At 43.6% G+C, this 24,118-nt stretch overlaps 1 protein-coding gene across 3 annotated transcripts in view; it reads left to right on the top strand.

Moving 5' to 3' along the window:
• Nucleotides 1-16,616, top strand: part of CREB5 (cAMP responsive element binding protein 5) — a 392,461-nt gene extending 375,845 nt beyond the window's left edge. For all 3 annotated transcript variants that reach the window (XM_036247061.1, XM_036247059.1, XM_036247060.1), the window contains exons 8-11: nt 1,538-1,861; nt 5,762-5,989; nt 13,847-13,955; nt 14,868-16,616. In XM_036247061.1, coding sequence (XP_036102954.1) covers nt 1,538-1,861; nt 5,762-5,989; nt 13,847-13,955; nt 14,868-15,031 — 825 coding nt within the window. In that variant the 3' untranslated portion in view covers nt 15,032-16,616. The remainder of the gene's footprint in view (nt 1-1,537; nt 1,862-5,761; nt 5,990-13,846; nt 13,956-14,867) is intronic.
• The last annotated feature ends 7,502 nt before the right edge of the window (nt 16,617-24,118 follow it).

The following is a 24,118-nucleotide window of genomic DNA, read 5'->3' as shown; positions in this document are numbered from 1 at the left end:
AGCTCCCTAGTAAATGCTTCATGAAGCCAATGTGAGCTTGCCAACTAGACTGTCACCTCTGCAGAAGATACTTTTCCAAGTAGGAACTGTATTGTATGGTACTTAGCACATGGGACCTCTCGGGATAGGGAGAAAAAACAACTTTGGGGACACTGTAACTAAGCGGATTAACAACTGATCTGTTAAATCGGGGCCAGGAAACGTGGTCCATGGGCCGAATTCATCCCAAGCCCTAATTTGCACAGCACAGGAGCTAACTGTGGTTTTTGCATTTTTAAATGATTTTTTTTAAAAGCAAAAGTAGACTAGCAGTTCAGGTCATGTGAAGAACCTTTGAAATGCAAATATCCTGTCCCTAAATAAAGTTGTAACACAGCGGGACCATTCGATTACATATCAGCCTACAGCTGCCCTTTGCATGCAGAGGGCGGAGTTGAGGCTTTGGGAAAGGGAGACCCTAAGGCATAAGGACCACAATATTTACTTTCTGACTCTTTTTAGAAAAAGTTTGCTGACCCCTGTTTACTTGTGTGTATGTGTGTTTGCTCGTGAATAGATGATGCTTGTGTGTTAGAGGGAGCCCTGGTGATGGGGCTGACAACAGAGAACCTGTATTCTTCAATTTTCCTCACTTTCTTCCCAAAGTCAGAAGAAAGTTACTGTGCGAGAAAAAATGAGATTATCAGGATCACCATGCGTTGCATCATGGCAACAAATGGGAAAGACCTACAGATTGCCTGCGAAAGTTATGGATTATAATCTAAATTGAAATTCTTTTTTTTTTTTTATCCTCACCCGAGGACATTTTTCCAATTTTTGTACAGATAGAGTGGGAGGGAGGGAGAGGAAGAGAGAGAGAGAGAAACATCGACGTGAAAGGAACACATCGAGTGGCTGCCACCCGCACGACCAACCAGGGCCGGGGACAAACTGCAACCGAAGTACGTGCCCTTAGCGGGAACCGAACCCGGGTCTCTCCAGACCGCAGGCCGACGCTCTAACCGCTGAGCCAAACCGGCCAGGGCTAAATTGAAATTCTTAAATAACACCCCCGTCTTTCAAAATGTGTAGTTCCTTCCTCTTTCTGTCTGTGAAATCTTTTGAAAGTCAAAAAGCTTTTATTCTTGCGATTTCTACAAAACACACAGCCATATCAGAGGGGCCCTTTGCTCAGAGGCATTATCATAGCAAATGGTTTTATTTGGTTTTTATTTGTACTCAGCTGTCAGCAGGATATGATAAACAACTGGACAATAGGAAATCCGCTTCAATAGAATGTCTAAGTCTTGAGGGGGTGTCCTGCTCATTTGTTGTGACAGTTGAATAATGAACATTAATGGCTGGCATTGACCCTTGGACGTACCATAGAATATATGAAAATATGGAATGAATATAAAAGTCATACTGCTACCAGGAAAGCCGTGTTAACACTAGCACCCTAAAATATTAGAGAATTGAAAAGACAAGTCCTTTTGATTCAGAATCCCCATTGTGTACATGACTGACCTCAGCTATGCCCTCTTGTTTTCTGTTTCAGAGGCTGAAGGCCGCATTGACTCACCACCCTGCTGCCATGTCCAATGGGAATATGAACACCATGGGCCACATGATGGAAATGATGGGCTCCCGGCAGGACCAGACGCCGCACCACCACATGCACACACACCCGCATCAGCACCAGACACTGCCAGCCCATCACCCCTACCCGCACCAGCACCAGCACCCAGCACACCATCCCCACCCTCAGCCCCATCACCAGCAGAACCACCCGCATCATCACTCCCACTCCCACCTCCATGCGCACCCAGCACATCACCAGACCTCGCCACACCCACCCCTGCACTCCGGCAACCAAGCACAGGTAGACCTTTTTTGTGATCTCTTTCCCCTTCTGTTAACAGCGAAAGTTCTAAGGGAGGGGTCACTGGCAGCCTTGTTTGACCAGCCCAGGTGTTCTCTCCGACACTCTGGGGATCTCTGTTCATTTCCTAGGAGGTAATCATTACCCACAAGATCCTAGCAGATCATAGTTTCTATAAGTAATACAGTAAATTTCAGGTCTGGTCTCTAGGGACAAATGTAAACTTCAAGTTCTCCAAAATCGATGTTTGCAGTGTGTTACAAAGTTAACCCTAAAAAAGTATTATTGATGTGAAGAGGAGGAAGCACTTAAGCACGCGAAGGAAAGTGTGGATAAAGAACGAGGAAAACAGGTGAATGCTAACCGTGGCATTAGCAATGGTGCTTCGTAACATTGGAGAGACTTGATTTTGTCTCCTGTAAAATGGAAGTTCAATGGGCGATATTCTAAGTAATAGTAAATGTTAAAAACCTAAAGAGTAACCATTCGAGGCAGACAAAGAGGCTCGGTACTGGATGTCAGGGCATAAGGTGCTGTGTGAATGGTGAGGAAAGGTGACTCATCCCACCCAATGTGAAATGCGTTGGAGGGAGCAGAGAGCCAAGCTCTGTAGATCATCAGTTCAAGAGAAGGGCCAAGTCCCAGGGGGTGGGGAGTCACCAGGAGTGGCTAGAAAGAAGCCAGCATTTAGACTCAACTGAAAGAAGGTTGGGGGACCAGGCAGACGTTATGTCACCCAGCCCAACAAGCAAGGCGGATCCATGTACCCGAGTGAGTTTTACTAAGTGGACGAAGTGCATGTTTAGGAGCATGGCTAGCTCTAGACACTTTGAATCTTCACGCAGGATGACCTTTGGCAAGTCCCCTCCACCCATTCCACATTGCCAGCTTCCAAGCAGCTGGGTCAGAATGGTGTCCGAAGCTTAGGACCGCCAAATAACACTTATTCATCGTCTGCCTCTGGACCTCGCACCGGGCAGCACCGTGAGCTCTTAGACCCCCTTTCCTCACACCCCAGACCTAGACAGCCACCCACAAAATGAGTCATCTGCAAGCGACTCTTAGTAGATGAGCTATTCCGTAGATAAGCTGATCTGCTAGATAAGCTTACTTTTGCAACGATTCTTAGAGGTGTTCTATACAGCAAATAGTGCAGGCTTTGGAGTGAGAAAACTTTTATTCCTTGCCCACCTTACTTCCTCCTGTGTGACAGTGGTCAGATTAACCCCCTAGGCCTGTCTTCCAATCTTCAAAGTGGAGTGATAATAGACTAAGCTCATAGAGTCTTAGGAGCATTAAGTAAGCAAATGTCTATAAAGTCCTCAGCACAGTTTTCATAACATGTTGGCCATGATTCTAAACCTAAGGAATGTGATAAAGGTTTAGCAAGAGGGCAACAACAAAATGCTATCCAAAAACACCTTTTTAGTCAACTGCCATAGTGGGACATGTATTTAGAAGAGAGAAAGAAAACTACAAGGTCAAAATAGGCAAGTAGATTCACAGTGTGCTTATTTTCTAAGGGGAAGGATAACATCAAATTTTGGTTGCCTTGGTGTACAGACAAGTTTAACAGTTCTTTGAATATAAAAGCCATTCATTAACTAATTACCAGTTAGCCGATTGCTCTCCATTTCAAGTAAGTGGCCAATTGTATATGCAATTAGTTCATTGCTATTATAATTAGCTGCACAAATAGTTGCTTTTTTATCCTATCTTAAAAAGGAAGAGTCCAGGTTGGTCTTGTTAAAATTTGAACAAGATCATTTAGACAGTATTGAAAATGCCACTCTTAACCTGTAGTAACTTGGCTGATTACTGAGAGCTTGTCATGTTGCTTAATTGTATGATTATCAGAATAGTAAGAATAGAAGTTAATTAAAGTCCTTCCAATGCTGAGATTTGAAGATGACTTGGAATAAATTCTTGTGTTTTGAAATCACAATTTATTCATTTGATCAAAATTTTTAGAACATCTATACTAACAGAATTCCATTTTCAAAATAAAACGATAAGTAACAATTACCGGGGGCACAAATTCCAGTCTTGGAATTCTCTGCATCTAGGGTGTGATTTCAGAGCCCTGGTGTCACTCCTTGTCCATGAGGAGTTTCTCTTAATTATAGCACACCTTGAACCCTGAGCCTGGACTGAACCTGAAACCACCGTATAACTGACCCCTTTGGTGAAGCACAGGAAAAGTGTCAGAGAGTAAAGATTGGTTCTTGAAGTTAGAGTGGGAGAACACAGTATTGAAGAGAGACCCCTGCAACGGAGATTGAAACCCAGCGTTGCCTACCTGAGAGTCTTGTCTAGGGCTGGCAATTTGAGACCACTAAGTCACAAAATGGAATGGCAAAGGCAAAAACAGCCAAGGTCTCGAGCTCCCTCCTAATGCCTTGCTTTGCGGTGACGTTAGCTCCGAAGTTAACATCTGAAAGGAGAAGAGCAAATCCTTCTCCAGTATTAAGGGTTTTGCCTTTGAGTCAGCTCAGGTAATAGCCTTAGACCCTTTGGTATTCCTCTGTGATACCAAGAGAGGAAGGGAATTGCCAATGAAAGGTTTTAGAAAATGTCTTTGCTTTACATAAAATTACTGAGAGACAGTCCAACCTCAGTCCTGAGCCTGATGCTTCTGCAGCTGGTCATACAAGGTCTGATAGAGCTGAGGATTAAAGTATCTCACCAGCAGTCCGCTGATGGCAACCAGCAGCCTTTGTTAGGGCAATCCCAGGCATTCTGGTTGATTTCCATCCCAGGGTTAGAATGTGGTAGAAAAAGTCGCTGGACTTCATTTTTAAAACATTTTGCCTGTTATTTCAGCAGGTTAAATGTCTCTTGAAAAACAGCTTTCTAGGTATTACAGCCATAAGCTGGAGTGACTGAGAAATGAGAGGCAGGTAAAAACAGCTTCGAATGAGAATGAAGGGGTGGAGTGAGGACGCATTAGGTGTCCAGACACACAGAGTCGGTGGCAGAAGTTTCACTGGGTGCTGTGTGTCTGCCTCACAGAGGGAAATAAATCTCCCTGTGTGGGGGTCTCCGGAACCTTAGATGTGGCGCGGCCCCATGCGGGTCTCACGAGGAGTCTATAAGCACAGTAAACTTTTTAATAAAGTGCTTTGCCACTCCTAGGATTTCCTTAGACAGCAAGTAAGTGGGGAAGCTCAAGAGTCCCTCCTTGTCACCCCTGCTCGGTGTATGACAGGGCTCAGTGCTGCTCGGGGCGCTGCATGCCTACTTTTAAACACCCCACTTCCCAGTCACCTGGAAAGGCCTCTGAGCCCCCACCCCCACCCCACCCATGTCAAACCTTGAAATAGTGAAAATAGGCTTTCAACTGCTCCCCCAGCTTCAGGGGGCTCCTCTCATGGGAGTCACAGTGGTGATGATGTCCCAGAGATGTGTTCTAGGAACATGGTTTTAACACCGTTAGAATGACCGGGGCTCACAACCGGCCCAGACGAAGTTTTCTGCTGATGACAGAAGACTCATCACTATTGTGACCAGAACCCTGACCTCTTGGTGTTCCCCTGCAGCCATACACTGGGACCTTAACATTTTGAAATGTACCATAAATACACCACTTTTAACATCTGAAAAGCGAAAAAAAACAGTGTTTCCCCGCCGGGATGCAGCCGGCGCCGGTAGGGAAGGTGCGTCTCTCTGCACAAGGCCGCCTGTAGCTGGTCCAACAGGCGGAGGGAGCTCCGAGGACGCTCGTCCTCTTCGCGAGCTCGTGTGATGTCGCTGCTCCCGTCCTTCTTAGAAACGAGTCTGGGGTGCTCACTAAAGCAATGGACCCTTTTGTGCTTTGCTTTCCAACACCGCCTGGGTTTCCGCTGTCACCCAACGTGTTCCTTCCCCAACCTGTCACCCCCTCCTTCTCATTCCCAGCAGGTCTCACCAGCCACACAACAGATGCAGCCAACCCAGACGATACAGCCGCCCCAGCCCACAGGGGGGCGCCGGCGACGGGTGGTGGACGAGGATCCGGATGAGAGGCGGCGGAAATTTCTGGAACGGAACAGGGCCGCCGCCACCCGCTGCAGACAGAAGAGGAAGGTCTGGGTGATGTCACTGGAAAAGAAAGCTGAAGAACTCACCCAGACAAACATGCAGCTTCAGGTGCAGGCACTGTCCCTTCCTCAGGACTCAAAGGCCCTGTGTGCAGCTGGCACTGTGTCCCCAGCACGCGCTGACCCGAGCATTAGCGCCACACCCTAGTCCAGAGCATCTGCAGGCTCGCCCCTCCTGCGTCACTCACTCTGGGACCCGCCACAAAACAAACTAAGCCATTCAGTTTGCAGTCCATCTGCCTGCACACTCCGAGGAGGGAGAAGCTGCCCCACTAGGCTGCAGAAGCTGGGAGCACAGGCTTCGGGGTCTCTCTCTGGACCAGCAATGACTTGCGTGGTCGCCCTCTCCAGCTCTGTTTCCTCATCTGTAGAATGGGAATAATAACCCCATAGAGTTGCTGGGAGGAATGAAGGAACTAATGTGTACGAAGCGGTGTGCCCAGTGCCTGGCACACAATGCATTTTCAACTGCAAGGCCACTCTTAATACTCCGTGGGTGAGGGGCTCGCTTCGGCTTACACAAGCGTGCCTGTGTTTTTGTTTAAGGGAGGAAAGGAAGGTCCCTGCATATTGCTTCGCTCTATGAGGAAAGGCATGTTTCTATCTCATTTTCAAACCCGAGATTTGAATGTTGAGTGATTTGTGCTTTACGTGGTTGGCTCCACGGGAGACATTTCATAAAGGCCACTTGGAGGAGTTTTTGAGAGAAGGGGAGGCAACCGCAGGCCCTGGGGCATCTCCGGCAGTCATGCTGTAGAAATGGCACAGTTGAGGACATCTGTTCCCACAGGAAGGACTGCACTGTCCCCCAGCAGGGCAGAAGGCACTCAGGAGCCTGGTGAGCCGGCCAGGGACAGAGTCATGGGTCATAGCCGGCGCATCCGGGAGAGAGGGAATGGTGGAAGAGCAGAGGAGGAGAAATGTTGCTCCGGTTAGGGGAAGCTGTTTCTCAGCAGTTCAAAGGTCACCTTCCCTTCCCACATCTGGTTTCTGTGCATCCTTAGAAAGGAGCGTTTAGGTGCCCAACCCCCAAAGCATATTCAGTCCCATTAATGAAAATGACCTTGGGGCACCCGGTGTACAAATTGAAGATATACAAAGAAAGTTTGGGCGATGCATGGACTGGACATTGTAATTTATGGGTGTCCACTTTTCCCCTTAAAATTATCATTCTTTCTGTGATAGGAGAAAGAAACAGAAACAAATACAGCAGCTATGAGGGAAATAAGATAATTCCCCACTAACTTACATGCTAACGAAGGTGGGACATGTCTCGTGACCTTGTCTCCCCACCTCTATGCTTCTGTGACTAGTTTAGGGTCTGGTTAGCATGGCGAGCTCTCGCGTGTCTGCACTCAGTATCTGGTGAGTAAGTGAATGAGTTCCCCATCTCTGGAGTGTCCCAAGAACGGGCTGGCTGACCTCCTGGCAAGAATGTGTTTGAAGGGAGTCAAGCCACAGTGGGATGGCTGGGCTTAAACACCTCGAAAGCCACTCTGCCGTGACAGCCTGTAACCCTAGACTCTGGCAGGCACAGCGTGTGTGAGCGGCTTTTCGGCGGAACGTCGATGAACACTTTTAATATTATTACACTCGTTTTTATTTTTATGTGTTTTGAAAAATGTCATTAGGACATCACACCTTCAATTTCACAAATCCTATTGGTAAGGATGAGGCTAAATCATTACAACATGAGTTAATGTGTACAAACACGTTAAGTAAATAAAAGTCCCGGTGTATGTGGACCTAGCAAATACTGCAGCCATGGTACCGTGCTGACTGATGGGGGGGAGTCCCTCAAACTTGCTACCAGTTCTGAGGTCTGCAAGAAGACCATGAAAATGTGCAGGTTTTCTCCGTCATGACACTGTTGACTTTTGGGCTCAACACTTCTTCGTCGTATCTTGCCCATTGCATCCTTGATCGCTACCCACTACATATCAGAAGCACCCGCTACCCCACCCCCACAACCAAAGAGTCTCCAGCTGTTACCCAATGTCCTCTGTGGGGACAAAATCACCCCTGGTTGCAAACCACTGCCTTAGATGAAGGAGCCAGCTGGCATGGATCAGATGCCAACAAATGTTTAAATCAGTTTTAACTAAATGGAGCCCTTGCAGAAAGACTGCTGGATGTTGCCTGTGGTCCTAGCGCATGAACACGTGGAGGGGTCATAGCAGAGAGCCAGGAAAGTAAAGATGCCGGCTGACTCTGAGGCCAGATGTGTTCATGACTTGGCAACATGCATGTATATGATTGCTTTTGCAAAGCACATAAGGTAAATTTACCCTTTACGAGACCCTAATCCATGAATTTTTACATTTCTTTAGGACCAGAATGGCTAACAAAAAGTAATATTAGAATTCTAGCCCCTGAACATCAGAAAAAAGGGTCCTTTTAAAGCCATTCAACAGGCACCAAGATTTGGGGTTGTTAAAACAGTGCCCAAGGAAGGGACAGTCTCTGAAAAGACTAAATTGTTGATGTTTTCCAACCTCCGCTCTGCTTCAGAGCGATAGAAACCACACCGCTGCGTGTTTTCTGTGATGGGGAGCGCTCGGCACCACGCCTCGGGGTGCTGGATAGGGTGGCTGCTCCTGCCACCTCCGAGTGACCCTTTCCCTCTCACTGGACCTTTGTCAGAAGAAAAAGGTGTCTCTCTTGACGCTGGTTCAGTGAGCCAAATTTTAAGTAAACAGAAGTGGAAGGTGCTAAGCAAACAAACTCCAGCCAAATGGAATATCCAAGGTCTGGATGGCCGGCTGCCACTTTTGAGTTGTTTTCCAGCAGAGAAACTTCTAGTTCGGCTGCAGAGGTTCAGATTGGAAAAATCAGACCTAAGAAAACAAAGTCAAACTCCCAGACTTCATTTCTTGTCTCGTAACACATCTCTACCCAAGGGGTCAGCGCAGGTATAGGAATTGAGAGAGTAGACACCATCCAGTCGGGCATTTAAATAGGGAGAAACTAAGGCTCAGGGGACGTGAGGAGTCTTCCCAAGAGTCTCACTATCAGCAAATAGCAGGATGAGGACCCAAGCGAGTCTTCTCTTGACCCTTTTGCTCTGTGACCTTTCATTCTAGAAAGTTCTTCTTCTTTTTCTTTATTGATTTTAGAGAGAGAGGAAGGGAGAGGGAGAGAGAGATAGGAATATCGACGAGAGAACATCAATTGGACGCCTCCTGCATGCCCCCCACTGGGGATCACGCCCACAACCTGGGCATGTGCTCTGACCAGGAATTGAACTGGCAACCTCTTGGTGCATGGGTCGAGGCTCAACCACTGAGCCACTCTGGCTGGGCTAGAAAGTTCTTAAACTAAAGAAATCCACATTCTGTTCTCCGACAGAGTAGCTAAGATCAGCTCTAAATTCATCAGCGGCTGTGGGGCTCCGCGAGTGGGTTGTTTGTGTTCGATAGATGATATGGAAATCATCTGGTCACCCACAGAAATAATTGCTTTTCTTTCTTAGTACAAAGACACATGGCCCAAGTCGCTGCTGAAATTTTAGACACATGAGCCCAGGTTTGGGACTTGGCAAGAGAATAGGCCAGATGGGAACTGTTGCTTGACAAATTGAAAGTCCTTTGTTTTGGAATGAACCAAACCTGGCCTCAGCTAATCTACAAAATGAAGTGGGGGAGGGGCCATATTGCAGGGCCCATTTTGATTGTTTTTGGCACAGACTACTGTTTTCAGCAATAAGCATTCTGGGTTTATCATATTAACAAAATGACACACACACCCCCAACCCCAAACTGCAAGTGTAGCTTTGAGGAACTTCTTGGAGTGCTTATTTAAAGTATGTTATTTAGTATTGAATGTCTCTATAGGGGGGTGCTATTTCATCCTAAGGCAACGTCAGGGATTTAAGAACAGATGAATCCATCCGCATCTCATCTGCCCTCTTACAGTCTCTATTTAAAGGGCTAACTACTTTAGCTAGTAGCAAACCCAAACCAGCATAGAAAAACAAAGGGCTGATTTCAGCAGGAGAATCAATACTGATTATTATTACTTTGCTTTCTCAACGTACTTTTATATGAATACCTCAAACTCTTACAGCCTGCACAGGGGAGTAAAAAAGAAACATGGTGATTTGCCTCAATTTACAAAGCAAGGTAGCTCAGAGTCAGAAAATGCCTCCAGAAGTCCTGGTTTTTATTTCCCTACTAGACTTGCAGGCCACATTTGATTTCTTTTGAAACATTTGCTATCTGGTTGTTCTCTTCCAAAATGAATTCAAGGTGATTCTACTTACGTTACCTTGGAAGGGTTTTTACTTACAACAGAGTCTGGTATTTGTGCATTTCCTACATGTCCGTCATCGAGGCGGAGTCTTGAGCGTGATGATGCATGTGCACAGCACACGGTCCACTCTGCTTTCTCCGGGGCAGCTTATTCTTGCCATTTCTGAACCCAAAGCGTCCATCAGGGACTCTGGTGAAGGCTCTGTACACTCGCAACAATATGGACCCACACATGGACACCAAATTTGGCTCCAAATGAAGCTATCCATGTTGCTTGGGAAACTGCCCTAATAAGATGTGGAAGCACGGGCGGTGCTAGAACCAGCTCCCTTAGCAAACAGGAGACTTAAGATATAAGCATGTTGGAGAACACCAAAAGTGGTTAACTAATAAAAACTCCAGACTGAGTTCTTCGTTAGGTTATTAGGTAATTCACTTGCTCAGTAGACAGTAACTCAGAAACATTCATAAAATAAAAAAACGATCTTGCTGGAAAGAACTAGACAACCATCTCGTTTTACGTTTGGTCGGTGAGGCAGCTTGGGAAGTCAAATCCTACTATTCTCGACTTGCAGTTAAGAATTCCTTTTTGCCCTGGCCAGTTTGGCTCAGCGGTTAGAGCATCGGCCTGCGGTCCAGAGAGATCCGAGTTCGGTTCCTGCTAAGGGCATGTACCTCGGTTGCAGTTTGTCCTCGGCCCTGGTTGGGTTGTGCGGGTGGCAACCACTCAATGTGTCCCTTTCACGTCGATGTTTCTGTCTCTCTCTCCCTCCCACTCTATCTGAACAAAAAATGTCCTCGGGTAAGGATAAAAAAAAAAAAAAAGAGTTCCTTTTCTGTTGGAAACTTGCCCCCGAATTTCTGTTGCTTCTGTGGCCATTGGGCTTTTATTTAGTCCTTATCAGCATAAGAGTTATTTGTGCACGGGCTAAACAAGAGACTGATTGTTTTTCTCCATGGAGAATATTAATCGGCATTCATTTCCCAACCAGAACCTAGCTAAATAACCTAATTACTAACACATTAAGAAATGTGTCCATATTCACCTATATCTTTCAATGATGGCCACTTGTCATGGTCCTTTCCAGGTTCCCACATTTCTACAGACCCTCACAACTCCTGGGGCCTCAGTTCCCATACTCACAACCTATTGATTTACCAGTAAGTGTTCTGCTAGCCACTGACGAAACTGCTGCTTTAGCCATAGGTTCTACATGAGGCTTTGGTTATTGGCTGGGACACCACCCATGCTCTTCAGAGTGGTGATTAGTGCTGTTTTATCATGGCCTCTCATGGAAGCAAAAGGTTTATTGTGAAATGGTTTGGGGTGTGCCAAGTATTGTGGGCCGTTAGCTCCTTGCCCCTGCAGGAACCCAGAGAACGGAATTCCAACTGTTTTCTTAAGGAAGGGCAAAGAACACTCCGTGCCTGGGAAGCCGAACACTGCCTAGAAAAGGTGACTGCCCAGGACCGCATGGGGGGAGCGATGGAGACCAAAATCAACCTTTCCAAGACGGCCACACAGTGGAATTTTTTTCTTCCTTCCCGAAGCATAAGAAAGCAAGAGAATCCTGTTGTTTGGTTTTGTTGGAAATCCTTCCTTTCTTTGTCGCCTCCTAGGTCACAGGAGAAAAGTGTGGCTGGATTCACTGAAAATTGGAGCTTGACTCCGTTTTCTGAACACCGTTATCTGACGATCTGCAGCTGAGAGTTTCCTCTTCGGGGCAGGGGTCAGAAAGGTGTCATTCCTGTGATCCACCTAAATGCACAGGGCATGACACTGTGCGGCCAAGCTCTAGACACATACATCTGCTCTTCCTTTTCCTTCTCAGCCCTGGTTTTGTCTGTCTGTTGTGTTTACCCTGGGGGTCCTCCTATAGCGCGGTGTAAAAGTAGCTTTGTTCACACATGCTGAGCAGAGGTAGCAGGGAAGGCTGTCTGAATTTAACTGGGCATGAAATCAGAGAGGAAAGAATTAGTGGTTAAGGCTAAAATAAATTGTCCTATAAATAAAGTTGTGCCACTGATCCCGGAATTGACAAGGGTCACTTTTGGCTTTGACAGGGCCCCTTATCCATCACACTCATTAGGAGGTAGGAGGCACAATTCACCTCGACTGTTCTCAGATTTAAGAGCAATTTTTCTGTGCAATTAAGTGATTTATTCACTCATAATGCTAATTTCCCTGATAGGTCTTTTATTTGGTAAAGTTTGGAAGAGAAAGAGAAAAGCTCTGGAGATGAGATTTTTTATTTTATTTTGTTATTTACGTTACGCAACATTTGATTGCATATAATGTATTTTGCAAATGAATGAGGAAATGGGATGCATTGTTTAAAACGAGTTTCCAAAATTTTTTTTTCATTAACTTCTAGAATCCCGAACTTATTTTGCTAGGTGATAAATACAGGCCTGAAAAGCCAAGTTCATATTGAAAGTGTAGATACAACTTAATGACAGCAATATTAAAACACCCTTTTCTGTGCACATGCTTCTTTCAAGTCTCCTACAAGTGTAATGCCTGGCAGCCACCAATGAGCACAGGCCAGAGAGGGGGTATTATGTATCACAACTGTAAAACTGCTTATTTGAGATAGTGCTATGTTTACAGTTTACTTTTATCAAGTGGAAGCACCTTGGAACCAACCATCTATTCTGAGTTTATATTTGTAGACAATGGTGCCAAGTACATTATTCTAGAAGCCACGGACCTGTCCTTGTGAATTACTACATTCAGTGGAGTTTGAGGCACTTGTTTAAATGCATAAGAAAAATGCACATACAATCCCCAACACCCTGCTACTGAGAGGGGAAGAGTTTCTAGACTGAAGTTAGCCAAACTAGTTAATGAGCCCATTAGTTAATAAACTAATTAATGAAATTAATTCTAGCACGGCCCCATGCCTCCTGGGCTGACCTCATCCCACCAGCACACGACCAGTATTTGTGCTATTTGCTTCCATGCCTCCTGTTAAGTGGGTGTCGGGCAGGGGGACATGCTGATAAACTGTAGCCCATTTGGAACTTTTGGGAAATCTGATAGTAGATTAGTGAGCTTTTCCGGAGGGCATTTCAGTGTAAAGCCCCATAAATGTTCCCATTGCCTCACATTCACCGTCTCCTATCAAATATCAACCTGAGCTCATCAGACAGTGTAAAGATGATGATTATCATAGCTAAATTTTACTGAGTGCTTAGTATGTGCTAGGCATTGTTCTGAGTGTTTTACATCTATTACCTCTTTTAATCCTCACAGCAACTCAAAGAACTTTGTGCTATTTTTATCCCCGTCTCATAAACAATGTCGCTGGAGCTCAGGGTTAAGTTGCCTGCCTAGAGTCACTCAGCCAGTGTAGACTGAAGATTCCCACCCCAGTAACCTGGCCCCAGGGTCTACCACCTAAACAGTACGCTCTGCGCCTTTCATAGGATCCAGCTCTTGAATGAAAACCTGGTCTCTGCAGAAAGCCCCTGGTAAATGAGAGAGCCAAACTGAAGGCAAGCTACACATTGCCCGCGAATCCCGTTAAATAATATTCTTAACTCATTCACACTTCACAGAAATGCTTGCCACAGTTTCATTGTTGACAGTGCACGGGGCCTGCGGTTTGTGTTTGCTGGTCTTCTCAACATAGCTTTGCCATGTCTCTTTCCAGAACGAAGTGTCCATGTTGAAAAACGAGGTGGCGCAGCTGAAACAGTTGTTGTTGACGCATAAAGACTGCCCGATAACAGCCATGCAGAAAGAATCGCAAGGATATCTAAGTAAGTCCTGGACTTTTTTGCTGTTTCTAGTGTTCAATGTTTTGCCTCTAATTTTGCATTCAATTATATTGAAAGAGCAAAAGTCAAATGTAGATTGTACACCCAGGCAGATATGCTAGAATTCTGGATGGCTGCCAGAATATTCGACCGGGGGAGTTCTCTCTTCTGACCCCTGTCCATCACCAGGCCCGCCACCTCCCAATAACTTCTGGCTAGACTTTCCCTGGCATTTCACAGTGTAAAATCCTACCACGTTCCAATTCTGCAGCCAGTAGAAAATGGCCTGCCAGAGCCCGGTCACCAGTGGCTAGCAGTCTTCCAGAGGGGTGCATGGGCTGGGGAGCAGGCACCGGGTGAATCACGCCCCATGCCTCGGGGTAGCTGCATGTTAGTCACCGGGCTCACAAACTAGTGACCGTCTCAGTGTATCAATACACAAAATGGGTCCCGTTTTTTTAGACCCCAGTTTCTGCACCGGGAATGTCAGTAGGTTGGTTAAATGTTAGTTGAGCAGGGGTTGGTGGGAGGGGCAGGGAATCATGGCTAAAGGTCAATTTATTTTCAAATAATTTTTTAGATTGAGCAACACAGATTCTCCCACCACATGTGAGTATTTTTCCACATTTGATATATGGATGGCTCTTTGAAAATACAAGATGGGGAAGTTCCCATTCCAAGACTCCAACACACCGACTCATTTTGCTGACGTAGAAAGCATGGCTTTGCTTGTAGCTCTAAACTGGGAAGGCATAGCTCTGTCACTACAGTTTAAAATTTTGAAATTAACCCCCAGGAGACAATGTGTGAAAACTCTTCTATTTTTAGTAAACATCTAGTAGTATTTTTCTGAGTAGTCTGCAAGTCCCCCAAGAAAGAGCCATATCGGTGTGTGTGTGTGTTGCTTCGTCCTAGGTCCGGAGAGCAGCCCTCCCGTGAGCCCGGTCCCTGCGTGCTCTCAGCAGCAGGTCATCCAGCATAACACCATCACCACGTCCTCGGCCGTCAGCGAGGTGGTCGGAAGCTCCACCCTCAGCCAGCTCACCACTCACAGAACAGACCTGAACCCGATTCTTTAAAAACCAGGGGCCGGACCTCGCCTCCCAGAAGAGCTGCCACGTACACCGTCCTTTCTTTGAAGGGCATTTTTAGAATTCACTCAGACCTGGAAGACTCCTCAGTTCTTCAAAGACTGGCTTTCATTTTTATAGTTATTATGGAAATGTTGTCTTTTATACTTAGTTATATAAGAAAAAAAGGGAGTTATGCAATTAATATCTATCAGCTTGGGAAATGCTTTGGTGCTTTTCTCCAGTTTTCTGGTACCAGTTACTTGTTTATAAACTGAACTCTTTCTGTATATAGTCATGGTTTCATTCTTATCAGTCCAACCCTTTGCCTGAAACATTGAGTCTCGTTAAGCCGCAGCTTATAGCCAAAATGAGGCATACTTAGATAGCAACAGATGCAAGGTGACTGGGTGAGAAGTCTGATGACATCATAACACATGTTGAGTTTGTGCTGTGATGTCACCAGAATCCCAGATAAACATAGAGCCTTTCCACAGCTTTGTTTCTCTGACCGTTAGAAATTGGAAGACCCACTGATGTCCACATAAAACCACCAGGCATCTCTCCACCCCTCCTGCTCCTCTTGGTCCACTTTCTCCAAAGCCCAATTTCTCTCTACGTTTCCACTCTTTCCTGGGCTCCTTGTTGCCTCTTCATTTTTACTTTCTTCTGTTTTATTTTTCCCCCTTCAGCATTGCATGTAAAGAAGAAACTAATGTTTAAAGAAAAAGATCAATGTAAACCTCAGAAATGTGGACCTAGCCATTGCTTCCCTTGCCCTTGACCTGCAGCTGGAATTCATTCAACTCTCGCTTTTTACAAAATAGTAACCAGGAGATGTTTAAGGTGTCTGGTTTAATATTTTTAATAATCAGAGCAAATAAAAGGTGGCTTAGCCACAGGTGAAGCACTGTCGAATGCCAGCTGTGGAGACACCAGGGAAGGGAGCTGTGAGCCTCGGCTGTGAACGTCCACATCGTAATGCGAGGCTGTAGCATCGCACCCTCGGTGACAACCGGTTCTCTATGGCCTGTCTACAGTGTCAAAAATCCATGTGCTATATAATAATTCAGAAGGGCTCCATTCACTACAAATTGCATTGTTCAGTCATCAGCTGCTAGTAGCCTCAGATTTATTGGTTTTGCTTTTGTTTTTTTCTGAAGCCTATGGAAGCAGCTTTGCTGTTCCGGTGGGTGAAAGTAGATAACCCTGGAGGAACAAAGAGAGAAGAAAACCGAGGTTCCATTGGGGTGCTTTCCGCCCTCCCACGGCAGTTCAAGAAAGGGCCCCGTGGGCATGCCCGCTCACTCTCCCGAACAGTTCTGATTTACATTTTCGACAACTTTTGTGGACCTGCCTATTATAAAAAGCAGATAGTTCCAAACCACAGTTGTGCCTCCTTGAAATAAGCCATTCTACTGTTCTAATGTTTTAATATCACATCTCACAAATAACCAGGCTAATGTTTCTCTTTAGCAGTCTAGACAGGTGCTGGTGTTTCATCTCCATTTGAATGCTTGACCTCCTAACATGAGTGTGGGCATGGGCGTGCGTGCGTGCGTGCGTGCGTGTGTGTGTGTGTGTGTGTTCATGGGATTTAAAGGAATAGTATTTTACAAAAGGTGTAGCTTTTATAAGAGTTCAGAAAAGGAAAGGATGTGATTTTGCTTTTTTTTCTCTCTCACTATAGTGTAAGAATCTATTTTAGAGAAAAAAAAAGAAAAGACGAGGGTCGTAAAGCATGATTTTTATAATAGTTTCAGTTTTATCTACTAACTTACGTTTAAAATCAGTATTTATCAACAACCTTTTCATGTATGCAGTGCTTTCAGAAGAAACTTTTGAGTATCCAGTGAAACTCATGACTTGGATATATGGTCTAAAAATCAAAACAAAAGCAAAAAAAAAAAAAAAAGAGAAAAACAAGAAAAAATGTAAACAAAAAGGATTTTCTATTATATTTTAGATGAACAGATCATTTTTAAGTATTTTAAATACTGAATTCAAGGTTGTTTTGTTTTGATTTGTTTTTTAATCCCAGCAGTAACCGACGAATGGTTTAACCTAACTGGCTTCCTAAGAAAGGTTTAAGATTTAGCTGAAAAAGAAGCTAACATTCTTATCTCTTTATTGAAATGAAAAATAATTTTTTTCCTAACTCCTGCCTAGGACTGTGTGTCCCCCCCTAAAAAGGACAAAGAGCTCATTGACATCTTTTGTTCGGGTTTTTAAATTTTTTTTATTTTAATTTTATTTTTTGTTCTAAGTAAACAAAAACATTTCTTTCTTTACTGCATGCATAGCACTTAATGAAACGGATTTTTTGAAAATCCACTGGTAATACCAGAATGTCCAGGGAGTGGGTTGTCACTAAAATTATGGTTTACTTTACTGCTGTTCCACCTCTTGATTGAAATATTTAGTTGTTAAACCAAAAGCCTCTGCAGTTAAGAACTTGCCTGAGTTTCCTTAATTCAGCAACTTGACAGTTTGACTGATGGGCATTATATATAGCCCAATTATGTCTGTTCTTTATGCTAAGTAGGCAAACCAACCACACAAGTTAGCGATCGGGCCCTAACGTATAATTAGAATAAACTGTCTTCTTGTTATACTCAGGGCCTTTAGGTATGTTCATTAGCAGTGTGGAAATACAGTCAATGGGAGATGCCAGCCAGTTCTCAGAGTTTGAAATGCCAAACAGAGAGCACATTGGTCAGATCCGACACTCAGCTTATCGATATTAAGTTATTTCCCTTGAAGGCCCAGCTTTCTCCAGACCATGGAATAATCAGTCCTCCCTCTTGCCCTACACCTTTTGCCAATCTGGGAAAACATCTTTCTGCCCCGTTCTTCTCTCTCCCACTGAGTGACTGGGCCACCCATCCATAGTCACCAACAGCTGTAATGACCTTCAGAGCATCCCCCAAGGGCTCAGCGCGCTGCCTCCCTCATTCCCGCGGGTATTATGGGCAAGATCGGCCTCTGACAGCACTGCCAGCTCCCTGGAGATTTCCACTTTGCCTCCCTGCAGCTCTTCTGTGACGGGAGTGAGCAACTTCAGTAGGTACACCTGATGGCATTTCCACCAGGTGAACCGTCCCCTGGACCAAGGCATCCGCATTGCAAGTGTTTCTCCTTAAGGTATTTCCCAGCGTAGGCAGGGACAGGTATGGTGAAAATCCTCGCTGTGGATGAATGCACTTATTTCAAAGCCAGGTGTTAGGTGGGGAGTCTTCCCTGTACCCTCCCAGTCATCCTGCTCCCACCTCCGCGTCAATGTATGCGAGTCATCGTGTCCACAGGGTCGTGGGAGCCAGAGTGTGCTGTCCCCGCGCTGTTAGAATGAAGGGGACTTACTTGCAGCAAATGCTCTCTGGTGCCTATCCGGTCAATGAAATCCAACGCAGCGCAAGTTCTGAATAGAGGGTGTCAACGGTGAATGTTCAGGTGGCTGTTAGTGAAGTCAATTTGAATGTGTTAGTTGAGTTCGTCATTGAAATCTTAAACCAGCTGCAGTAAAAGACCTTTGGCTGGGGAGTGGGGGTGGGTTAAGCTTAAAACTGCTATAAAACTAGCCATCCAGTTAGGATAGAATGTGCTTCTTTCTGGTGAATAAAAATCATCTAAAAAAATATATATGTATGTATGTGTGTATACAGTGGAATTCAAGGACCAAAGCAAAATTTGAACAGGAATCTATTAATTTAGAATTTTATAAGATATTTATTAATAAATGTTATTTTTAAACATTCCATTTGAACAGTATTCTTCTGTAGGGTCTACTTGTTTTTAAAGTATTAGTTCATAATAAACTACTCTAGTTGTATGTATCTTCGTTTTTCAGGGTTTCAAATGGCTGTGCTCCATCATTTGGTGAAAATGTTTGCTTAGATTTCTTTGCATAGAAATTTCAAGGATTTTTATTGCTCTGTGAGTTATTTTTTAATCTGTGTTTGAAACAGCTTTTTTTTAAAAAAACAAACAAACAAAAAAAAAACAACATTTATTTCTTTTCTGTGTTTAAGCTCTTCCCTTTAGGGAGCAGAGTTCAGCTAAAGGGAATCAGTAACTATAACTGGAACACTTTCTTATAAAAGTATAAGAACAATTTCATCTCTGCATCTCTCCACCCCATCCCAGTTTCCTAGAATGCTTTGCACTATTCAGCTTTTTAGTGCTCTTTTTGTCCCTTCTCAAACAATGTGCAGTAGCTTTAAGCCATTCAAGCTCCATTATGCAGTCTATCTGAGAAGGAAAAGGAAACAACCCATTTAAATTTGAATAAAACCGTGCCTATGCGAACAGTAGCGATTTAGAACCTCTCTTCTGCTTAAAATAATTTATATTTTAAAATTGCACTTTAGCTTTTTATCCCTTTCTCTGGTTCTCTTTCGAACCTCCACCCTGTCCTCAAACTTGCTTTCCCTCTTCCCTCTGCACTGTGCCCCGCCCCTTCCTCCGAGGCTCTGAGCTGCATCGTTTATCATACTTTACATAATATTTGCACCAGGTACATTTGTGTGTGGTCCTTAGTAGCCTAGCAAAGACGTGTTTCTCACATCAGTAGAAGAAGCCTGCTACGAGAATGCCCAGGAGAAGAGCCAGTTTATACTCTGTACCTTTATTCATAGCATGTTTTCTTGAAAATGTTATATTATGCAACAGATGTGAGGCAGCAGCTAAGCTATCCTTAAGAATTTTCTGTCTCATCCTCTGAACCAAAGTGTCCTGAATGAGCCAGGAGACTTCTTCTTTTGTGCATCGTGGTGCACAATGAACTGTTGTCCTAGTCATGGTCTCTCTGAGGCTGCTGAAATAACAGTGGTCCCATCTAGTTCATTCCTAGGTCTCAAAAATACAATGTTGCCTTGTAACATAATTAGGGACAGCGCCTCTATTTAACAGTCATAATCTAAGAAAGGACAAGAAGACACTGAAGCAATAAACTCACCAGTAAACTCCAATACCAAAACAAGGAAATGAAAACAACAACAACGAAAACCTTAGCTCATCATGTTGTGAAAATAAAAAAGTGTATGTCCATTCAAGTATTTTACTATCTCTTGTGGAATTTTTCAGTGATATAATGCTTATAGCCAAATTGCTTAAAGAGTGTTTATATATTTTTTCCTTATAAATTGTCTATTTTTAAATAAAATCTATTTAACCACAAGTTGAAGAGGGGGGTAAGGCCAAATTGCCAGCATTTGTTAAAAGATTCATATTCTTAAGTGGCACTCTGATACCTTTCCAAGCTTATCATCAGAGAGGAATCAATAATTATCAACCATTATATTTAGACCAACTGAAGTATCTGACTCATTAGAAGTCAGGATTTAGAAAGCTCTTCTTAAGCCATTTGAGATTTTCTTACATTGAGTTTCATATTATAGAACTTTATAGAATTATTATTATTTTGTTTTACAGAATCATGGTAGCCTCAGGACAGAGAATGTGGAACCGGAATGAAGTAGCTTTAAATACATCATTAAAATCATATGCACACTAAGCTCCCTAGACTGGTTGCTCCTTCAGAAAACCAATGCTCTAGATACTACAGGAAGTCACGAAAGGTATCACAGTGATGACGTGGAGGGGTAGTCAGAGAAAGGACCTTTTCCCACCAGCCAGCCAGTAAAAAACGACCTACCTGCCCTCTTTCCTCCTACATTCTGCTAAATCACACCTGCCTCATAGAGAGAGGAGTTGTGCCCTTGAGGTTTGTCTTGAAGAAAAGATAAGCTTTGAAATGTCCTCCCTGGAGAGGACATGGGGTCTTCTGTAAAGGCCCAGAAAAATGGCTCAGTTTAAACACAATATTCCAGGACAATTGGAATATAAATATTGTCCAAAAATAGAACTAAAAGAAAAAAAGTTTAGCATTGTACAAAGTAAATGTTAACTAAGGAAGTCCCCCAAAAAAGGTGCTGTCACTTTAAGTTCTGGACTGGGGGGTTGTTTGTCATTGTAAACAGCAAAGCATTTGTGTTTGTTTGTCTATTTGTAAAGCAACCACCTTCCTAACTGGAAGGAGAAAACAATTTCGGGGTACATACCTGTAAATATTTGCTGCAGCATTTAATATGTTTAATGTTATGTTAAGCTTTTTGTTGCATAGTGAACACATTATTGTTACCGATGGACAATGAGTTCATTAAGACTGTTCAACTAGGTCAGATTTTTACATCTCTTTCTAGCAAGAAGAGACAAGATTTTGTGCATTTGTACAAATGTTAATAATATCACTGCAATTCCAATATAATAAAGCACTCAAATGCAAATAACATATGTGACCTTTGTATGATGAAATTTGGGTTTGGGGATCACAACATCTATTCTATACATGGTCTCATTCATGCCTCCTAAGCCAAGACGTACTCTTTCTGGGTCCCTGTTATCTAGGAACAAAAGAAGGTGAGATTTTCTCCTTCCCAGAGCATCATGTCACTCCCCTGCTCTTCCATCCAACTTCCCAAATGAAGTTGACCCTCTCACAGTGGGTTGGCCATATGACTAAACTTCACTTTGGGGTTAGCAGATTTTAACAGCCGAGAAATGCAGCCAGCATAAATTCATGTTCAAGTTATATTTAGGAACCAAGAATCAGGCTGGCTACTCAGGCAATCAAATCCTGAAGTTCTTCGCTTGAGCTCTGGAGAACTTCTCCAGAGAATTCCTAGACATAGTCTTAGCCCCTTTGTACATTACGTTTCTAGATATCTACCTACCTTTCTTCTTCCTTTTTTCCTTCCTCTTCCTTGTTCTCATATAAAATGTTTTCAGTCTCTCTTCTCTTTCTTTTACACTAAATATTTGATTCATCAGTACAGCCAGAATCCAATGATCATTTTTCACCAATTTTCCTGTTACAGCTCCATCCAAACTACTAGCATCTTTCACCTGAATTGTTGCAATATTCTCCTAACTAGCAACTAGAGGAAGCCTTTAAAAACCATGTCCCTCCGCTGCTAAACCCCTATAAGGACGTCTTCCCTCATTCAAAGCAAAAGCAAATCCCTTACTACCAAGTTCTACAAAGGTTGTACCTGACCACCCCACCGTGTTAGCTCCCTGAGCTTCTCTCCTATCGTTTGTCTTCCCCCTCAGCCCTCTCCAGCTCCATTCATATCCTTAAGGTTCCTCAAACATCTCTTGCACCATCCTCCTGGATGCTTCCTCACACGCTGTTTATTCCTCTACCCAGAACACTGCCCCGCAAATGTCAGCAGAGCCCATCTCCCTCTCAGTTAAACCCTCCTGCCTGTCCTATATGAAATATATCCCCCTGACTCTTCATTCTCTTCTGCCTTGCCCAGACTGTGTTTCTATAGCATTCACCACCATCTAACATGATTTATATTTGGTTGGTATATTTTATCATCTGTCCCCCCCAAGTAGAATGTAAGCTCCACAAGAGCAAGGGCATTTTCTATTCTGTTCACCCCCGGTACCCAAGAACTAGAACCGTGGACACACACTGGGCACACGATAAACATTTGTCGCATGGATGATCTGCGTTTTCCTTTCTGTTTTCTTCTTTGTTCTCAGAACACGCCAGCCCATCCCCCCGGTCCTGTGGCCACAGCAGTTACCAAGTACCAGGACATGTCATCTGACACATAGCCTGACAGTGAGACAGGATATTTGAAATTGGGACAGAAACAACAATTTGGGGTGGAAGCTGGAAATGATTGCTGTTCTAATGGCAACCCCATCTGTTACATTTACATTTAGACCACTCAGTACACTCATAGTCCCCAAGAGAGTCTTTCTAATGCCCATCCCACGCTCATTTGCAATTTCAAAGCCATTATTATTGGTTAAAAACATTGTTTTGATCCCACAGTTATAGCTTGAAGATAGACAACTCTAATCCTCACCCTAGCTCCATCCCTTGTGTCTCTGGAGCTTTGCAATGTTCTTCTCTCTTAAACTTGCTAGTTGGTTGGTTGGTTACTGGATCACATTTTAATTTCGCATTACATATTTTCTTATCCAATAAAAGTAGTTTTTTTGTTGTTGTTTTTGTTTGTTTGTTTTTTTATCAAGATAACCTGCTTTGTGGTTTGGGACCTAAGTACTATCATTATGAGATCATAAAATTCTGGAGTACATGGGCCCCTTATTTAAAGGAATTAAATACAAGACACTGGGTGGGACCTGTTCCCACGGCAGTAATGCTAACTTCGTTGAAACAAGCATGAAAATCAGGCTGCAAAAGGAAAAAAAAAGTACTGATTTTAGAAATATAAAGGGAGTTAGAGTCTGGGTTTAGATTTGCATACTTCAGAAGCTACTGCCTTTTGGCAACTGTAGGTGGTTGGATGAATTACAATATTTGAAAAATAGTTTTTTAGCTAGTTAGACCTAGCAAAACATCATCATCATTGAAAATAGTCATATTTAAACTTGGAAATTAAGTCATGGAGCTTTTTGTAACCAGTCAGTTTCATCATCGATGTTGTCAGATACTGTGTCTTTGCTCACATGGTATTTCCTTGTACCCGTGGGAGCCTGGCCCGTGGCAATTGTCAGGAATCTTCCATATAGCTCTTGAAACCAGCATTACTATAACATACACCCAAAGGGTGATAAAAGGACTCCCATAAGGCACGTGTACTTTCTCAGGTAAAGATCTGTCTACATGTTCCTTTAAATGAATAAAAACAGAAGGATCCTGCATTCACAACATATTCTAATTTCTCAAAACTCTTTTTTTATATTAATAAATGTATTATTTATTTTAAAATGTTTATTGAATTTATTGGGGTAACATTAACAAGATGATATCATTTTCAAGTACACACTTTTATAATACATCATCTAGCAAGAAAACTGCGAATATCTAAACATGATTGTATTGCATGTATGCAAGGTAAGTCCTTGATCACCTAAAATTTTGTATGATCGGTGACTCTCCCTTCCTCTCCCTTTTCTATCTCTGGTTTAATTTGTCAAGCGTTTATTTAGCACTTACTGTGTGCTAGTACTCTGGAGGACACAAAGGTGATTTCACCCCGTGCTGGCCAACGATGCAGAACAATGATGTGCCGAAACGGGATGGACGAGAGGCCATGCGTGTTTGGGTCATGT

The sequence above is a fragment of the Molossus molossus genome, unplaced genomic scaffold (assembly GCF_014108415.1).
Source record: "Molossus molossus isolate mMolMol1 unplaced genomic scaffold, mMolMol1.p scaffold_m16_p_7, whole genome shotgun sequence".
Lineage (NCBI taxonomy): Eukaryota > Metazoa > Chordata > Mammalia > Chiroptera > Molossidae > Molossus > Molossus molossus.
The sequence above is the reverse complement of the archived record's forward strand: the minus strand, read 5'-3'. Positions and strand labels throughout refer to the sequence as shown.